This window comes from Lycorma delicatula, chromosome 4 (assembly GCF_047948215.1).
Source record: "Lycorma delicatula isolate Av1 chromosome 4, ASM4794821v1, whole genome shotgun sequence".
In the NCBI taxonomy this organism is placed as follows: Eukaryota; Metazoa; Arthropoda; class Insecta; order Hemiptera; family Fulgoridae; genus Lycorma; species Lycorma delicatula.
Window position 1 is genome coordinate 5,470,386 of NC_134458.1, and position 20,487 is coordinate 5,490,872.

Below are 20,487 nucleotides of genomic sequence, written 5' to 3' on the forward strand. Positions count from 1 at the left end.
GACCAAGAGATAGTATTAAGGAGCCATTAGCATTAAAGTATAATTTATAGGCTTAGTCTCAAAATGTATACCTTCCAGATGGGAAGGTAAGCATTTACCATCTGTATTACTCCAACAAGAATTAAAAAACCATAAATGTAAAAACTCATTATATTTTATCTTTATAATGCTACTTAAAAGGATCATAGCACATAATAAGTCTATTCAGTTGAGTTTATGTTGTAGTATTAAACATTAGATGTAACAAAAAAAATCATCAGAAAAAAAAGGATAATTATAATATGTACCATTAAAATATATTTTGAAATTAATTTTAGAGTTAACTGAACGGCTGAGTTTTTTACTAGAACCATACAAAAGACATCTACAATAGCAGATAACATTCCAGATTCTTTTAGAAGTGGCATGTCATTACTCTAGACTTAAAAGAAAGTGAATAGTAAAATATAAGAAAAGTTATAATGCAGAGTATGAAATATGAATTAATTAGCTTTGTTACTTTTGAGTACAAATTAATCTAAAAATGTTCAACAGAAAATACAGACGAAATAGAATTTTAGAATAGTGTGGTTTAAACTTCATTCATAAAATTATCATAAAGAAAAATATATTTAATCTGAATATTATTTTTAAATTTACTATGGACTTTTTACAGTAAATGGTTAAGTAAGGATTAATGTTTAGGCATGGAAAAAGAGCTGCTGACTCTTTATTACTTGAGAGTGGTTTATCTGTTTTTTAAATTGACTGCTATGCTTTCCAGTATATCTATTAGCAAAATCAAAAAAATCTCAAAATGTTAAATTCATGAATTAATATGCATTACTGCATTTCAGTATTATGTTTATTTCTGTATTATATGGATAAAATTTACCCAGGCAGAAGTGAAACAGAATACATAATATTATTTGACACATTTTCATTTTATCAAATTTATTACAATTTCTGCGTAATCACAGTGATCAACAATCATGATTTAGATATAATATTCAAACTCAATGAAATAGGAGTAAAGAAAATTTTATTGAAATAGAAACAAACTAGCAAACTTCAAAATGGAAGTTAAATATTCTAAATTATCACAAAGTTGTTAAAAGTCCCAAGTTTTAGTATTCTAGAATATCTTTATTCAATTTCTATCTACAATAAAAATTGCAGGAAAATTAAATTACCCGATAAATAAAATTACAATTAACCCAAAAACTGATCTTTAATGATAAAAGTATCAAAATGAATTAATACTGTGGATCACAGCATAAACATGTATTGTAACATTAACACAAGACTTACAAAAGACATTAACGTAATAAAAGTAAAATACAAGTTTATAAATTAGTAACAGGTAACATATAATTTTCACTTTTATATATAATATGGAATAAGTGCTGAATGAAACCAGGAAGTAAGGACTAAAAGAAAATTTAAAATGGAGTTGGAAACAACATTTGGTTAATAATTTCTAAAGTAAGATTTCATTCACTGCCATTTTTTAGTAAGTGTGGAATAAGAATAAGCAAAAGGTCATGGGAACATCAGCCAGGGAAAATAGTTGAGAATGACCTGGTAAAGATCATCTAGGGCTTCAGAATTCAAACTGAACACCATTTGGAGTACAACATACCAGACATTACTGTAGTGGGAGAAAAATGCATTTAGATAATAGAAATCGCTATTCCAGGTGATCATTGACTCCCAAGAAAAAGAACTTGAAAAAACATGATACAAAGACTTGAAATCCAATAACTATGGAAAAAGAAGATAACTGTAGTACAACAGGCGCTGTAGGTACAATAGTAATAGGCGCCCTAGGAGCTATAACAACAAGCCTCCAAAAGAACTTAGAATTAATTGGCCTGCAAAACGTAACATCACAATTGAAGAAGGTAGCTTATTGGGACTGCACACATAATATGACAATACCTTTGTGATTCCTAGGTCCTTGGTTAAGTCTCATGTTTCAAAGTTCTAAAACCCAGTCAAATAATTTGTGCATACTAATTTGTATAATCTCATAATAATAATAATAATAATAAATCAGAAAAACTGTAATAATAATAAACCAGAAAAACTGTTGTAGTGTCGTTTTACAGAAATGAAAATTGCTTTTGAATAAAATTAATAACTTTAAAGTAAAAAATTATTTTTTTAACAGCCTACAACAACTTAAAGTATTCTGTTGTACTTTTGTTTATGTGTAGGTGCAGATAAACAAAAACATTTATTGAAATAATATCTCTCGTGCATAATTTATAAGAAAAATCAACATTTTCAATAACTTTACAGTAAATAATCGAAGTTATTAATGACAATTTAAAAATAATACTATTATAAAATAGATATTAAAGGAAAAACAAATTATACATAAATGTGTTACTTATAATAATTTAAAAATAACTATGTTCCAGAAGAGTGCTTGCTATTTAATATTTATAGTGTATTTAAAGATAAATAATGTAGTTTAAGAAAATTATTGTAAAAAAAAGTGTCAGATGCATAAACAAAAAAAATTATATATATATATATATATATATATATATATATATATATATATGTGTGTGTGATATAAACAATAAAATTAATAGAAAAAACTGTTTCTGGTACAAAGTGAGTGATTAAAAAAATAAAAGATGAGAAAGCTTCATTTATATTAATAATGAACTGATTTGTGTTTCATAAAAGAACAAAAAAACCATTGAAGAGTCAAAAATATATTACAATCACAAGAAAAATACGTTTTTAAGATCTGATTATGATTTTAAATTAAGTTGCCATAAATTTATTTGACATCATAATATTACTGAATAAAAGCAATGTAAAAGATTTATAGAGAAAGATCTCTCATCCTAATTTGACATAAAAAAGCTTAAATGAAAAAAATTAAAAACCTAAAGGTACTATACACATTTATCTTTTACATACATTTAATATAACGTATGTTTTACTGATAAAGAATTGACTTATTAACAAATTTTTCAAGATTCAATGCATCAGAAAAAGTGTAAATATTTACAAAATAAAATCAATTAAAAAATTTTAATAATTAAAACAGAAACAATTTTTACATTTTGTTTATATCACATAAAAAAAATAAATAAATAAATAAAAGATAAATACATCTAATAAAATCATACTTGTGTTAAATGTAACACAAATACATTACAAAACAAAAATTATCAAATTTTATTTTCATATACATAATTTTAATGTTTTCAGCATATAAAATACATAAATGCAAAACTAAATAACTTCAAATTACCCTGCAAGTGGAACGGGGCTGTACTTCTAGCATTCACTAGCACAAAAGGTATATTTAAAGGTAATTCTGTACAATGGTATACAAAATTGGAACTGTTATCACAATAAATTATAATCGACATAATAAAAAGGCAATATAATTAAAATTTTTGTACAAATTTATTTACAACACTAAGATGAAGTAACATAGCACATTGTATTACAAATGTTGCCTTTTTGTAAAAAGATAATTTTTACAAAATAAAACAAAAAAGAAATGATTAATAATGTGTCAATTGAAAACAAGAATTTACATGAAATGACTGAATCATGTTGTTAAACAAATTAATTATTCATCGGTTTTAACTAAGTTTTATTGATACTTCAAACTTATGAAAATATAATTAGTTATAAATATTAATTATTTTTATAAAAATATAAATTACTTTATACTACTGTAATATAAGCATCTATAAAAGGCCAGAAATAATAGCAACAAAAAAATTCAGCTGCTGCAAAAACTAACATGTGGGTGAAAAATAGATCTGAAAGAATAGACAACCTGGACTAATTTGTTCAAGATTTAACAATCTTGAACAAATCATAATCACTTCCATGGTTGATCCTTCCTGTAATTTAAAAATTTCTTTCCCCACAAGTTTAAAATATGCCTTTAAACAATGAAGCATGCATTTACCATTATTCGGAATAAAACATCTTATATCTTACTATAAAAAAAAGCTTGCTAAATTAATTAGCTAGAAAATACCCAGCTTGTGGATGGGATGAGTCAATTATACTGAACTTAAATAATTTGAAATTTATGAATAATAAATTTCTGGAATACTTTATTCAAGTGAAGAATTTTTATGTGCAGTAAACCACTGATTACTGAAACATGGGCATAGTGTTTATGATTTTTTCTGTTTTTTTTATTATTGAAATGATTTACTGTAATAAATCATCTGAAAAAGTTCCCATTTTTTTAAGATTTAGATGTTATAAAAACACAGTTGAATTCTAAAATACTTGATTCATCTAACAATATAACAGACACAATTAAGTCATTAAATAAAAGCCAAATGGTAAGTATGTAACTGAATCATTTTAAAAATTACTTTTTAAATGGATTTGCTTTTCAAATGAAAGGAATTTATTAAATGATCCAACCTTCATAAAAAGTTGGATTAATTGACATGCAATGTGGTATAATTCTGTTGGTATATATTCTGTTTATTAAAATAAACAGAAATGTGAATTTCACATGTAAACAAAATGGAATATAAAATAATGAATATAAGAATTCTCAAGAATGACTAAAATATGTATAAATACAAAGTCTTTATTCAATGATGTGTTTTTATTGTATATCATAATCACTACCTATGTTACAATCTTTACTGCTTAAAAAACTATCATTATAACTGATATTAAATATTTCATCACAATAAAATCATGAATGTTAGAGAATAATTTATTTATAAGCATCACAGCAGCAGAATTACAACTATTAACTAATTAAAGAACACACTTACGCCTTTTTTACTTGTTCTAAAAAATTTCATTAACTTTTTCGCAGTGCACACTGCTTTATCAGGTGAAAAATAATAATTTTAAAATTAGTCAATTGATAAAACTTTACAAAGAGATACTCTCAGTCAAATAACTGATTGAGATTCATTAGTTTTCATAGAGTCATTACTTATAACTTACTCAAATAACTGACTAAGTACTGTCAAATAACTGAATGACAGTATCTCTCTATAAAGTAATGACTCTCAGTCGATTATTTGACTCTGTAAAGTTTTAACAATTGACTAATTATAACATTATTATTATTCACCCAATGAAGCAGTGCGCACTGCAAAACGTTCGTGAAGTTTTTTAGAAAGAGTGAAAAACGTGTAAGTGTGTTCTTTAATTAGTTAATAGTTAAAATCACTAATATGTATTATGACAAAACAGAAACTTGTTTATAACCGGGTGAGTTATATAGTGAAACAGTTCCAATATACAAGAAAATAATGAGCTCTATATGCTCCAATAAATGCCACTAATAGCTCCGTGCGGGCTCAATATATTGACATTTATGTACAAATCTAGTACAAGTCATGCAGGATTGCAGCTTCACATCACGGGCTTTTAATAATAACTTTTAATAACCAGTTTTAACTACTTTAAGAATATAATAAAACATAAATTCATTGGCAATAAATGCATATGGAATGTATTATGCATTAAAAAAAATAATACATTTAAGAATGCTTGCTGCATAATTTTATATTATGTAACACATAACTTTTGATATAAATCAATTTTTTAATTTAACATAGTAAAAACCAAGTAAAATGTGCACACAGATACATTCTTAAACAGTAAAAATATAAGATTTTTTTATTAAAAAAACATGAATTATATAATGTTTCAAGTGAACTGCTGTTATTAAGATAATAATTATTATTATATTTTCTGCTAAGATCATTATAATTTCTATATTGAATACTGTCTGCCTGTCTTAGCTTCATTCTTTTATTATTGACGCATTTCGGAACAACTCCATTGTCAAAACTTATTGTACTGGTATTCCAGTACTAGTACTTATTGAATACCAGTTTTGACAACAGAGTTGTTCTGAAATGCATCAACATATAATAAAAGAACGAAGCTAAGATAAACAGTACTCAATATAGAAATTTTAAGTGAATACCTGTTTTTAATAAAAATAATTTATGCTTAGCACTTCTTTTATACAAATTTTTATTTGATATCAGGCCATTTTGCTTGACATTCAAGAAAATATTTTCACTGACATTATGATTCATGTTCAATAGCATAAAACAATCGATAACTAATTAATTAGTTTATGATGAACAAATACCAGTCAAAAACTAATTAAAAATTAGTTAAATGATCACCAACTACCTGCTGAAGAAGTCAACAGTTTATCAACAACTAGCACATGACTAGTTAAACTCAAAGTTTATCGAATAAAAATGAATATTAGAAATAATAAAATTCATAGATCAATTAACTGTAACTAACAAATACATAAATGTATACATTTGCCAATAACTGTTAGGTATAAGTTAAAACTGATTATACTAGATTCATAAATAACTAGTAAAGTTTATAAATGTTAAGTACTTACCTTTCCTCTTTTTCTTTATCTCAGCTTCTTGTTCATCAACAGCAGCTCCAAGAAGAGTGAATATAATACCCGCCTGTGAGTTAACACCTACTGCTGTCACCAGCATTTTTCCACTGCCTTCCATAACATGTGTACCTATTTTACAAATAGAAATTATTAAACATCACATGAAGAATGAGTCTATGTAATCGTTGTCCCATCTTCTAGTATATCTTAGCAATGCATATGTCTACATCAACCTTTCCTATATTATTATTATTTTCTTTGCATCAGCCTTTATATTCCTCTTCTCCCTTCACCTTTATATACTAACAAGTTCCATAGTCCTTTTACATTCTAAACTTACTGATAACCAGTGTGTTCACATTTTTGAGTTAAAAAAAAAAACAGCCATTTTAAATCCACTTTCAGTTACAGTGTTTCACACATTATCAACATATTTTACAGAATAGCAGTATAATATTTCACAAATGCATCAATGTATGTTATTAATATCTTAATTTTAAAGAATTTATGCAATATTAAAAATATTAAAGTTAAAAAAAATCCTGTAAAAGGTAATTTAATTGTACGTTTAACAGTGAACTAAACTTCCAGTAACTGTAATTGATTCATTGAAAATTTTCTAAGAGATCCATACAGAGTTACTTTGTGCAGGATAAATGTTCAATGCCTATTTCATATTTCAGAGATGGGTAGGAGCAGAAATAATATAAACAGTCAACTCAGCAAGCATGTTAAAACAAATAACTATATTTTTTTTAAATAAAAGAGGCATTACTCTTCTATACCATGGTCTTTAAAAATTGAGATGTGCCTTATTATCAAAAGCAAATGTTTTTTCTATCTATTACAACAAATTCTCTGAATTAAAATGTACAATAGGAATAGAATAAATCTGCAATAATTCAAAGATTTTCATATTATGATTTATTGTTACGATCGGAATGCAAACCAAAATAAGTGGACATTATAAAGTTAACAAAGAGTTTGTACTAGTGATAGATTGCACTGTTGGCTCATGGCTTTAACTGCAGTCAAGATTTCATAAATTGAGAGGCAAAAAAATCAAAGTTGACAGAACAGGAGAGCTCTCTATGCAGTTTTGCATCATTCAGTGTACATTTTGTAACCGCTTTGATTCTCAGAAGCAATAAATGTTTTATCTGTACTGGAGGTAGAACAAGATATTATAGGTGTTAAATGATGTTCAAACATTTTTGTTATTGTTGACAAATAAACTTTCTGTTTGGCTTTAGATTTTCTTCACTGTACAAGTTTTCGTCTGAAACTGTGTTTGTAAAGCTCATATTCATATGTTCATTAGTAAAGCTCATATTTTCATATAAGGAAATTTATAAAGGAAAAACAACACAAAATCTTTAAAGATTAACTGATTTTTTAACAAAGCCATTTGGTTTGCAAAGTTAAACACATTCCAAAACTAAGAGAAAAAGTATAATTTTTTACATGATTTAATACAATATTTATTATTTAATGCTTTTTTTTTAAAGTAGGATTTAGTGTTAGTAAGGAGAGTAAGTATTAGTAAGCATTTAGTGCAGTTGGAGTAACTGATAAACAATTTTAAAATATAATAAAGTTCCCAAAACATACAAATTAAATACACAAATAACTTTTATTTTTAGCGGTAACATCATTTCAGTTTTCAATTTTTTTTAACTTTTTGATTAATTCTGTTTAACTGGTTTTTTCTGTTTATATAACTGAAATTTATTTTTTAATTTAAATACAAAAGTTTGTACATTTTTCAACTGTCTATTCATTTTTTTAAATTTATGGTTAAAAAATTAGTAATGAGATCTTATGTATAGTATTTGTATTAATTAGATCATTCTATTTTTTAAATAATATTATGATAAAAAAGAAATTATAAAATCATTCACTTTAATCCAAATTTAAAAAAAATATGACAAAATAATGAAGGATCAGTAAGTAGCATGTTTACTTATAATAAAGGTTTTTTAAATAATAAATAGCTTATTTAACTTACACATGAAGTCAAATTCCTCAAAAACTTACAGATCAAAACTGTGATGTACATCAGGAACCAAATAGAATTGTTGTTTATGGTGAGGATTTAAGCATCTTGTAATAATGGACAAAAAAAAAATTTTATTTTATTTTCAGTACTTGAAAAATTCGGGTAAGCTTTATACCAAGATGCCTTTAACTGTAAAAGTCAGGTAACTATTTGAAACAATAATATCAATAAATGTTTTGTTCGGCTGCAATAAAAAAATTATAAAACATTCACAAAATAACTAAATTAAAATATCAATTATATTGAATTAAAAATTCATTGAAACATACCTGAAAGCACCATTGGGTCAAAAGTTTCCCCTTTTTTGACATGATCTGATTCACCTGTTAATGATGATTCATCAATTTTAAGATCATTGCTTTGAATTAAAATGCCATCTGCTGGTAATAGGTCACCATATTTTATCTGAAATTTAAAAAAATAATAATTTTGATAGAAATAAATGGTGTCATTTAACTTCAAAAAAGATTTTCATGCATATAAGTCATATGTTCAATATAAATTTGATATTCTACAAAAAAAACAATGAAAAAAAGCGGATAAAAAAATACAATATTTTTAATATTAAAGTTATTTTATATTTAATTATACACAATATAATTATTAATAGTTCACCCTTTTATTCTGTTTTATATTACTCTTCTGCTGCTTGTTCTGTTACTACTTTTCTTAAGGTGTTTTACAGTTAAATAAGTGCTCATCATTTTCAGTAAAATTTTGTATGGTATAATTTATGTTTAAAATAAATCCTTTTGTGCACATCAAGATTTAACAAGCAAAAATATAAATAAATAAAAGGGATCAAACTATATGCTAGAGCTACATTAACACATTCATACAATCTTTTAACCATTAAACCAGCCATAAAATATTAGTAAGTTACATACAGTTATCCCTACTTATCAGTTATTAATTTAATTATTAAAATATATATACAAGGATTATTTTTTTTTCAAGGTCTGATCGGTCATGAAATAAAAACCTGCGCAAAAATCGGATGAACCTTTGCGCATATGTGTTGTGCAGCGTCTCTAGTATGGCCTTCAATCACGCTGTGTCACTTCGTTTAGTTCTGAACATGCAGCTAGCACGTAAACATGTCTACAACAATAGCATCTCCCGCCAAGTGTGAAGTGCATACGGTAATTTGATTTCTTCAGGCTGTGGGGTGTAATGCAGCTGAAATTCATCAACGAATAAGTAATGTGTACGGTGAAACTTCAACGAGTGACAGCAAAGTGCGACACTGGTGCAGGAACTTTAAAGCAGGACGTACAGATGTTCATGATGCAGGCGGTCAGGGAAGGAAGCGTGTGTCAACCGATGATCTCGTTGAGCGAGTGGATGAGGCGATTCGAGAAAATCATCGGTTCACAATTTCTATTGAGCGATTCGTTTGAAATTTCAAGGTCAGCTCTCTACACCATTGTGAGTGACAGACTTCAGTACTGCAAACTGTGTGCGAGATAGGTTCCCAAGATGCTGTCTGACCATCACAAAACAATGAGAATGGATGCCTCCCTAACGTTTTTCCAGCGCTACCACAATGAAGGAGAAGATTTTTTGAACAAAATTGTCACAGGGGACGAGACATGGGTCCATTTTGAAACTGAAGAAACAAAAGAACAATCCAAACAGTGGATGCATTCTCATTCTCCCAGTAAACCAAAGAAGTTCAAGCGAACCTTCTCCAACAGAAAGTGTATGGCTACTGTGTTCTGGGACCGGAATGGAGTTCTTTTGGTAGAATTCATGGAACGTGGTACGACCATCACTGCAGCCTCATACTGCGTGACTCTTCAACGTCTACGAAGGGCAATTCAGAATAAGCGGAGGAATGTTGTCATCAGGCATTGTCTTTCTCCATGACAATGCTCGGCCGCACACTGCAACTGTAACAAAGAAGCTCCTGCAGCGTTTTCGTTGGGAAGTGTTTGATCACCCACCATACAGCTCGGACTTGGCTCCATCCGATTTTCACCTCTTTGCTCACATGAAACGCTGGCTAGGAGGACAACATTTTGGCACAGACATCGAGCTGCACAACAGTGTAGAAACATGGCTGAAAATACATAGCTCCATTCTATGACGAGGGCATTAGAAAGTTGGTACCACGCTACAGCAAATATCTAAATCAGAGTGGCAACTATGTAGAGAAATAGCGTAAATATGTAAGTACTTGTTACAAATAAAAATTGTTTATTTTCACTGTGGTTTTAATTTCGTGACCGATCGTACCTTGAAAAAAAAATAACCCTTGTATTATGTTTACATATATTCCTATCCAAAATGTAATATATATCTTGAAGTTCCTTCAAAGAATTAGAACTAACTTTCAAGATAAAAAACTGATTAGATTATTGTGTAGTTCATATAAATAAGAACTATAATATTTAGTAAATTATAAATTCTAACTTTTCTGTACATTTGTACTTAAAAGTATGCTACCTTTGCTGAAAAGTCATTTATTAAAAAAAAAAAAAAAAAGAAGCGATAACCACCTCCATCGACTTGGACAGCAGAAGCATTTTAAAATGGTTTAGCACAATAATTGGGCCCTTGATAAAGAAAAATTTTATTCTTCCACTGCCATATTTAATAAACTGATAACTCATTTTAAAGATCTTCCTACACATTTATTTAAAATTAAATTAAAAGATTTTCTTTTCCAAAACCAGAACCACTCTATAGATGTAACTTAACACAAATACAGAAACTCTGAAAGGGGCCTGAATAAAATATCTATTTATTTATTAAACAACTAATTATCAAATAAAATGATAATTAAAATAGTGTCATAACATATAACAAACCTGACAAATATCCCCAACTACTATATCCCCGACTGAAATTTGCTTTACTTCTCCTTGCCGGATGACAGAAAATTTGTGTTCACCTTCAATTCGACTCTGAAGACCGCGAAACTGTCGTTCTTTTGTATAATCATTAAATGCTGTCACAATAACGACAACAATCACAGATATTAAGATTGCTAGACCTTCTATCCAACCATGTTTTGATTCATCTTCATCTACCAGAACTGTAAAAAACAAATATGCATAAATAACTGATGATCTTTATATTTCACAATGTATACACACTTAATACTATTCCAAAATGTATTATCATTATTAAAAAATAAAGACAACACTGAAAATGAAACATGTAGACAGGCTAACAGCAAATAGCGAACATGTAAAAACATCTAGCATGCTGTAAACATCTTTAAGTCTTAACAGCTGACTGCAGCTTAGAAAAATTTAAGTTTACATGTATAAAAAATCAGATATAACATTTAATTAAAGCATCGAGAGAAATGTATTTTGAAGATAATTCTCAGATCAGAGACTTATCAAAGTGGTAGAGCAGAAATACAAAGTATATCTGTGAATATGATAAATATTTGATAAGACAAACCGAAACTGAAGAGTTAACCACTGATAAAACATTATACTATGGTTTTTTACAGAATTACACAATTTCTGACTTTGATCAGCTTTTTATAGCCACTTCAGTGCCAAACACACTGCCAAAGCACTTCAATGCCAAGATAGCATTAAAATGCTATCTTGTGCCTATATAATTATTTTATTTGCATACTGAGTAACACAAACTGCTATTGTCACGTCAAGTAGCAGGACCACACCACCTATGCAAACAATAAAAAGAGTACCAAATACTGTTTAATTCAGCTGGCAAAAGAAATTACTTTATCATATGGAAGTGTTCTTAACTCATTCCTTAAAATTTATTCAAAGCTTACATAGTAAACCGACAAACTGAACAAGTTTGAAATCCAACAGAATTTTTTTTTTATCTGACACTTTAGGCTTTATGAGGTATGTTTTAAAATTAAAGACCTTTTTGATCATTAAAGAAAAAACAAAAGAAAAAATTATTATGACATATGTCAAACATTTGCACTCATTTATTAAACAAAGTTATTCATCTGAACAAAGACTCCTCTCTTCATCACAAACATATATTATGTCTACAATATAATAGCATCACCTTTCTCATATAGTCCATAAATTTCACACTTTTTGGTGAATTTCAGCAGCATAAAGACTAACAATGATAAACCAAATTGAAGAATAAACTTCACAACTGTTGAGATTTAAGCTATGGTAATTCAACATCATAAGAAAGCAAATAACACACTGCGGTTAAAATAGTCAATGTAATGTACTGAGGATTCAACATCCAAATCTAATTCAGTATTAGCAGTCATTTTTTATTAGCGATCGGACCAGATGTATTTTTGGTATAAAACTGGTTGTAACCCTGTAATTCTAAAACTTTCCTATCTTTCTAAGAAGTCACTTTATGGGCTGGGCTGATCATTTCCTTCGTCTATTCATTCTCCCCTTCCTTCCCAAAGCAGGTACCCTAGGGATTGCATCAGCTACCTTGACAGGCTCTATAAACATCTGGCACGAACTATTAACAAGAGGAGTGGCTGCCTTACAAGTGAAATTGTGACTATCTGTTTCCTACCTGGGGAAATACTAACAGATGGCTGAGCTGCAAATCAGCTGAAGCAAATTCTTCTGTTCCTTCTACATTTCATTTACCCAGCGATACTTCAGAGACTTGTCGCTCCTATTTTTTTTCCTTTTTTTTTGTAATAATTAGAAATAACAGAATTTAATATGATCAAACGCACATTAGATCTGAACATATATTCTGATATTATATTTTTTCCATCTTTTATTGAACTTTCTGACTAAATCTTAAATCCACATATTTTAGTTTGAAAAACTGCTAACAATAACATTGTTTTCATTAGAATATAACAAGTAATGGATGAGGGCTGTCTGTTCATAGATGAGAAAGTATTGATCTATAACATCACACTTGCATTTAAAAATCAGTTTGGTTATTAGATTTTTATTACTGAATACCAATTTTACCATGAAAATAATAAAAGTATCATAGTTTTATTTGATTTTTCAACAGAGTAATGTCAGACATAAAAACAAATTAACCTTAAAAAATCAAAACCGTCTTAAAGCAAGCAGTCATCGTTTAGACAATAATATTATTCAGTAATTTAGGTATTAAATTAGACCAGTTAACCGATACACATTAGCTATAAACATCCATTCAAAACTACCATCTTATTGCCATGTTACCATCACTTTCTTCAAATTACATTGTTGCTAGTATCTGACTTAGGATTTAGATGAAAGGGAATAAGCAACCCTACGATAATAGTTAAAAATCAGTGTGGTTACAGTTACAGTTAATTAGTTACAGTTCACTGTAGTTCTGTATTTCAAAGTTGTATGGAGACAATGAAAGCATAAAAATAAAACTGAATTTTCCAAAATTCAGTTCTTTTTAGTGAAATCAAAAAAATGAGTTGATTGAAATTAAAATAGTTTATATTATTTTACTCATAAATATTGCAAGAGATTAGTTTGAAGTTCTTATAGCGAAAATTCAGTTAACTGGATTTCTCCATAGACAAATCTGCAGAGAGAGTAATTTTATAGATGATCAATAAATACCTATTGCTTTTATATGTTAAAGTAAATATGATATCAATCAGTTCAGATTAAATTTAACTATTAAAAATAGTTTTATGCTTGATTATAACTCTGAAGTAACACCATTCTCTGCAATTAAAATACAAACACGTAAATGAAATAATCCTTTGTTGTTGTTTTTTTATATGGAACTTAACAGTCTTTTTTCCTATTTTGTTAAAACTTTCCTTCCACAAGGGGTAAACCATGAGCATAAACTTTACTTTCACAGGCTACTACTCATGTAAATGAAGTATCATGAAGATGAAATCTGACATCAAAAATATAAAATCCAATCAGGAGAAAACAAAACATAATTAAATCACGTTTTCTGTAGATAAGGGCCAAAAATATCTTTCCAGTATATGGTAAAACTGAATGATAAGACTCCTTGCTTCAAGCAACTGAGGCTATGGATAAGTAATGAGAACACGATGAACATGTAACAGCTTATAAATCTACAATATAAGATGTAAATTTATTTTTAAGGCTTAAGCCTTAAATATTAATGTACTAAATGTTTAAAATATGGTCTAATGTTGATGTACCATTGTGAAAGAAAATGGTAAACATGATCTATCAATCTACAAAGTGTACTTCTATTATCTATAATAAGATTACTTAATTTTATTAATTAAAAAGTTGTTGGAATAATAATTTTCAAATTTTTCTCGACAAAAGATTCCATAACTTAGAATTCCAATATTAATTTTCTACGTGAACACTATCTTTTCCTACAATTCCATCAATCGATTTGAAGGAAATGAAAAATAAACATGTCACCATGCAGTCTTTAGCAACATTATAATTATTGATTAATATGCAAATTTTAAACACTTTCCAAGTGAATGATCCATGCTTTCCACCGGAAGCTTACAACACAACAAAAACATGATTCACATTCACAGTTTACGAACAGTGCTAAGTTATAACACTGAACATCAGATCTGTCCATAGATTGTATGCAAGAGATTTGAACAGAAAACCAGAATGAGATTACATAAATGGTAAATGTTTGCAGCAATTTTTTACTACAGATTCTATTTGAATTATCCCCAGATTTCAAGAGACTTTTTCTTAAATTAAATTATTCAAATTTAAATATAAATATTCAAATTTAAACATATATTAATCAAGTTAAAATATTCAACTGATACTTGACATTCAGAATATGAAGTGTTTTGTCTCTGAAATTTTTATTTTTATTATCTTAATATATTTTATTTTTTTTTTATGTTTAATAATTAATTCATTTTTGTTGTTAAAACAGCGAGACTTTTAGGAAATTCGTTTTATGAAGTTCTTAAAAGTCTTATTATTTGAACATTAAGAAAAATCAACTTTTAGTACCTTCCAAGATAAATCCTTTTCATAATACAGTATCTTTAAAATCATGATGCAGTAACTTTGAAAGGAAAAATGAAAAAATGCTAAATTAAAGAGAAATATTTAAAAATTCAAAGCTTTGGATGGAAAAACACACTTGCATAGGGAAGTGTGAAGCCACTCCCAACAGCCTACATGGTAACCATACAGAAGATGGTTCAGTTTGTACTGTAGTTAGGAAGATCTGAATCTATGACTTCTGCAAAGAGAATATCATCATTTTTTCCCTGTATTGAAATATCAGTCATTGGGAAAACCAGTTGTAAATAAAAAATATTCAACTAGGACATCTCTATGAGAAAATATTAAAAAGGTTATCATTGTAGATCAAGAAATCATTGCTAAAAGCGGACTTACAAACTCAGACTAACAAAATCACTTCTTCATAAGGTATTACAAAAGGTCTACTAGCTCATTATTATACAAGTTATGTCCAGGCAATAACCTAAAGAGGTACATGGTAAAAGGCAGTATCTGGATTATCACACCGATGTGTCTAGTGTGACTTACAAAGCTCACATCAAACTTCATAGATGAAGATAAAATCTCAAAATATTTTAATTTGTTTAATGTTTCATAACATTTTTCCTTTCAAAGTTACAAAATTTAAAATTGCACTGTGACTAAAGATATTCCATACTCATAAAATCCATTTGTACCATTTTACTTATATTGAGTAGATATTTTATTAATAAGAAAATGTTTTTTCTTAAATAAAAAAATAAAACACATGTATTTATATGCATATATTTCCTAGTTGGCTTTCTTAAAACACATAAAAATACAAATTTCACAATATACTATAACAGAATAAAATTTGCATCACAACATAAAAAGTTTTCCCCATAACTGATATTTATATATATATATATATATCATAATTATATAATATCAAGCTTATTCAGCCACTCCACGAAGTACAGAAAAAGTTAACATTATATAATTAATTAGATTTTACGTACAGAGGAGATATGAACTACAAAAAATTTAATTAAAATAAATTAATAATATATATATATATATATAAAACATACATAACTGACAATGTCCTTCAGTGCTACACAATGTAGAAACAATCAGCTACAAGATGCCCACTAACATTTAAAAACAGAATATACAGTAGGATATTTTAGCTTTCCAAATGGATTTATCCAAAAAAAGAAATAAAAATACAATGAAGAAAAACATACGACATATCTAGTAGCATGTAATATATATCAGTTTCTTAGTCACAAAGGCTTTGAAATTTAAGAATTAAGATAGAAAGGGAACGTGCAATGAAAAGAAACCACTAGAATAATGTGAAAATAATTTTGAGACAGATAGAAGAAGAAGAAGAAATAAAACCAGGATTTAATTATTTTGATGGCTGACAAGTAAACATCATTTCAAAAAGCCATAAAATGTCTGGAATGAAATTCAATCTTATTAATGATAAATTTTACACTACTATAGATAAGAATGCATGTATTTTCCACTGCAGATAAGGTATAAAATTATTTAAAATATATCAATTTTTCTTTTCTAAGGTGTATTTTAGATGATGCACTAGGAACAGAACATGCAATCTTTATAATTACATAAACAATTACTGTATAAAATATGTACAATTAAAACATTTGTATGCATAAATAAATATTTATATGCATAGATAAATTTACAATTAATAGAAAAGTTAAACAATTAGAAATAAGGTAGTGCAGGTAAAATGTGACAAAAATTTTGCTAAACAAACAAGTATTTTTTATAATCATTCTTAATTTTAGTTTGTTACACATACACAGCACAATGAAATATAAAAACATTTTAAAGTTGTTAAAATTATAAAAAAACTCAATTAAAAATTTTATAAAAATTGTTCTTTCAGAAGACCTTTGGTTAATGTCTTTATATTGTGTGTCCTGTTTCTATGAGACGATTCACCAAATTTGGTTCTATTGTCATGTGCACCGCCTATGTCTGTTTTTTTATATTTTCTGTGAGTAAATGTTCATTCACCAGTCTGTTATACAGGGGATATTCATAAAGTAAGGGCCGTTTGGTCATTAAAAAAAATTACCTCATAAGAAAAGATTTTTCCTTACAGTTTCAGTTTACTACATATCTACTTCACTTTTCCACATAATTGCCATTCAGTTCTAAACACTTTTCGTAATGCTGCACCAGATTCCCTCTGTATAGAAGTTGTTCGCCACCTGTGAATTGAACTAGCTGAGTTCCTTGTTTTCAAACCGTTGTCCACCAAGCCACTTTTTCAAATGCAAGAGGAAGTAGTCGCTAGGTGCAAGTTGGGACTATATGGAGGGCGGTCAAAAAGTTACCCCAATGAAAATCTTGAATCTTCTTCTTCATTAATGCAGAGGTGTGAGGACGCATGTTGTCGTGAAGAAGGATTACGCCGGATGACAGTTTCCCGCTTCGTCGATTTTGGATCGTACACCTCAGTTTGGTAAGTGTTTTGCAGTACACATCAGCTGTAATTGTTGATCCACATTCCATGAAATCAACCAAAATGAAGCCTTTTTCATCCCAAAAAACAGTAGCCAACATTTCTCGACTCGAGTACAGAGATTGCTTAAACTATTTCGGTTTTGGGGAACTTGAATGGTGCCACTAGATTGACTGTTGTTTTGATTCTGCGTTGGTGTAGTAGGATATCCACATCTCATTGCCCATAACAATGTCGGAAAACAAATCATCTCCATCTTGTCGATAGTGGTCAAAAAACACTTGTCTGCTGCACATTCTTTGCTCTTTGTATTGGTCAGTGAGCATTTTTGGTACCCACCTTGCACACAATTTGTGATATCCGAGCTTTTCTGTGACAATTGTGTAGACAGAGTTGCATACAACATGCAGAAATCAATCAGCCACAGCACTAATTGTCAATCACTGATCACATCACAGTTTTCGGTTCACTTGTTCAACGATTGATTGGTCTGAATACTGGGCGGCCTGCCAATCCACTCTTCGTCATGCACATTTGTGTGGCCACTTTTGAAGTCTTGACACCATTGTCTAACCTTTCCTTCACTCAATACTGTAGGTCCATACACTAGGCACAACTCCAATGAATTTTAGCAGCTGAAGATCCTTTTGCCCACAAAAATCGAACACAGTGCACACTTCACAACTGACGGGAGAAACGATTGTCATGGACATTGAGATCTGCATTCACCGGCAGGCAAACAGCTACTAAATCAAAACAACAACAACTGCAGTGGCTTTGTAAATAGCTGATAGACGGCCCTGCATGCGTGAAACTGTGTTCAGACTCGCTAATATTTAAATATAAGCCAACAGCCCTTACTTTATGAATATGCCTCATAGTATTTAATGCTATCGATGCAGTTTAACTTATATATTTCTTTTTTGATACATTTGTCAATTTATTTTGCTTGTTTGCAGTAAGATCATGGTTTTTTTTTGTAATTCCAAAACCATAACATCCTTCTTTACTGAAGTTGTCAGCAATTATGTACTATAGTCAGTTAATATATTGACATATGTTAGCAATATGTGTTTTCTATTACTTTCATCTAATGTAATTTTATCTTAATGAGGTTAAATGTAAATTTTTTCTGTATTTTATGCAGTATGTTATTTTTAGACACTGGTGGGTAGCTGTTAACCAGTGCCGTATGTTATATTGCTATTCAATTTATCAATGTAGTTGTTGACTAAAAAAGGTGCATTTAAAGCAATATAACTTGTCTCAGAAAGCTGCAAGTTTCTTTATGTTTGTGCTACCTGGGATAGAAAAAAATCAAATTCTCAACATACTTAGACAATATGAAATTACAAACACATTAAATACAACAAAACAAAATAGTAAATAAACACAACATAGACACCGAAATAAAGTATTTAACTAAAAATTAAAGTGGTTTCCTATCTTTTTTAAAACATTTATATATCAACAATATTACTGAAAACTCAACGAAAGCGCTTTAATTAGCTTCAAAAGATCCTTACAAACAATAATTTGAAAGTAACAGTAATTTGAAAACAAAATATTTGTAATTTTTTAATAATTTTATTTTACATTAATACAGATTAAATATGTGTTTGTCTGAATAGGTATATACAAAATACTTTAAAAAATTCAGTGAAACCTCTATTGATCAACTATGGCAAAAAAAAAAACAATGAACAGTTTAACAATCCCTAGTCTCTTGAAATAAGATTTCTTATAAGATAATCCAAACAGTAGACACTGTGAACAATGGACAAGAAAACATGTTTTCAAAATAATGTGCACTTTTAGTTTTAATGCTTGTAATAAAAATAGAACAACATCCCTGTAATCAAACTGACTTTATTTCTTATTCATGTGTTACGTCCTTGCATGGTAATATTCCGCAATCCTTTTACCTATAGACAAAGAGGAGAAAAATGCTGCCAACTAACCGAGCTATCATATGGATATTACAGTCGATGTTTGTTTATTCAGTCAAATGTGCACCTGCAGTGGCAGGTATATTTCATAAAGTTAATTAAGGTTTTATAAAAGAAAACTTTATTTCTAATATAAAAATTGTAAATAACAAATCTGTGACTGCAGTATGTTAATTGACAGCCTAAGTTACAGCATTAAAACAAACCAGTTTATTAACAGAGAAAAGAATCTCTGTATGAAAGAAATCAAGAGATAAAGTGCTGAAAATGTTGTACTTTCATATCACAACAAAATGATGAATGATGAGGAGGTTGCAGATTAGGTTTTGGTACTAATTAATAGAGTCAATGGAAAATTAATTTTGATAAAAGAAGTTAGTTTTCCTCATTTCCTTCACATTACATTCTAACCTTTCTGAAAGTAAACAAACGTTTACCCTCTTTGTTAACAACAGAATTTACATAAGAGTAATATAAAATAGAAACAAATATCTTTGCCAGGATTTATTAAACTGAACTGAAGAGCAAAACAGATAATTCTTCTGATCAGAATCAGTTCCATTTCAAGTTGACTGTACTCTTTCTTACTCACACATAGCTACAATGCAAATTAAGTCACCTGCTACCTGGCTCCACAGGTAGAGCCATGATAGCTGACATTTAGAATTGACATTTTCTAGTAGCTGAAAAAATAGCATATTATTTATTGAAATTCAATGAAGCAG

General features: G+C 28.6%; 1 protein-coding gene across 9 annotated transcripts in view; it reads right to left on the minus strand.

The window, feature by feature from the left end:
• The window catches only part of PMCA (plasma membrane calcium-transporting ATPase 3), a 762,833-nt gene that overhangs the window by 193,999 nt on the left and 548,347 nt on the right, over positions 1 to 20,487 (minus strand). For all 9 annotated transcript variants that reach the window (XM_075362205.1, XM_075362203.1, XM_075362206.1 and 6 more), the window contains 3 exons: positions 11,261 to 11,487; positions 8,717 to 8,852; positions 6,383 to 6,517 (listed from right to left, as the gene is read on the minus strand). In XM_075362205.1, coding sequence (XP_075218320.1) covers positions 6,383 to 6,517; positions 8,717 to 8,852; positions 11,261 to 11,487 — 498 coding nt within the window. The remainder of the gene's footprint in view (positions 1 to 6,382; positions 6,518 to 8,716; positions 8,853 to 11,260; positions 11,488 to 20,487) is intronic.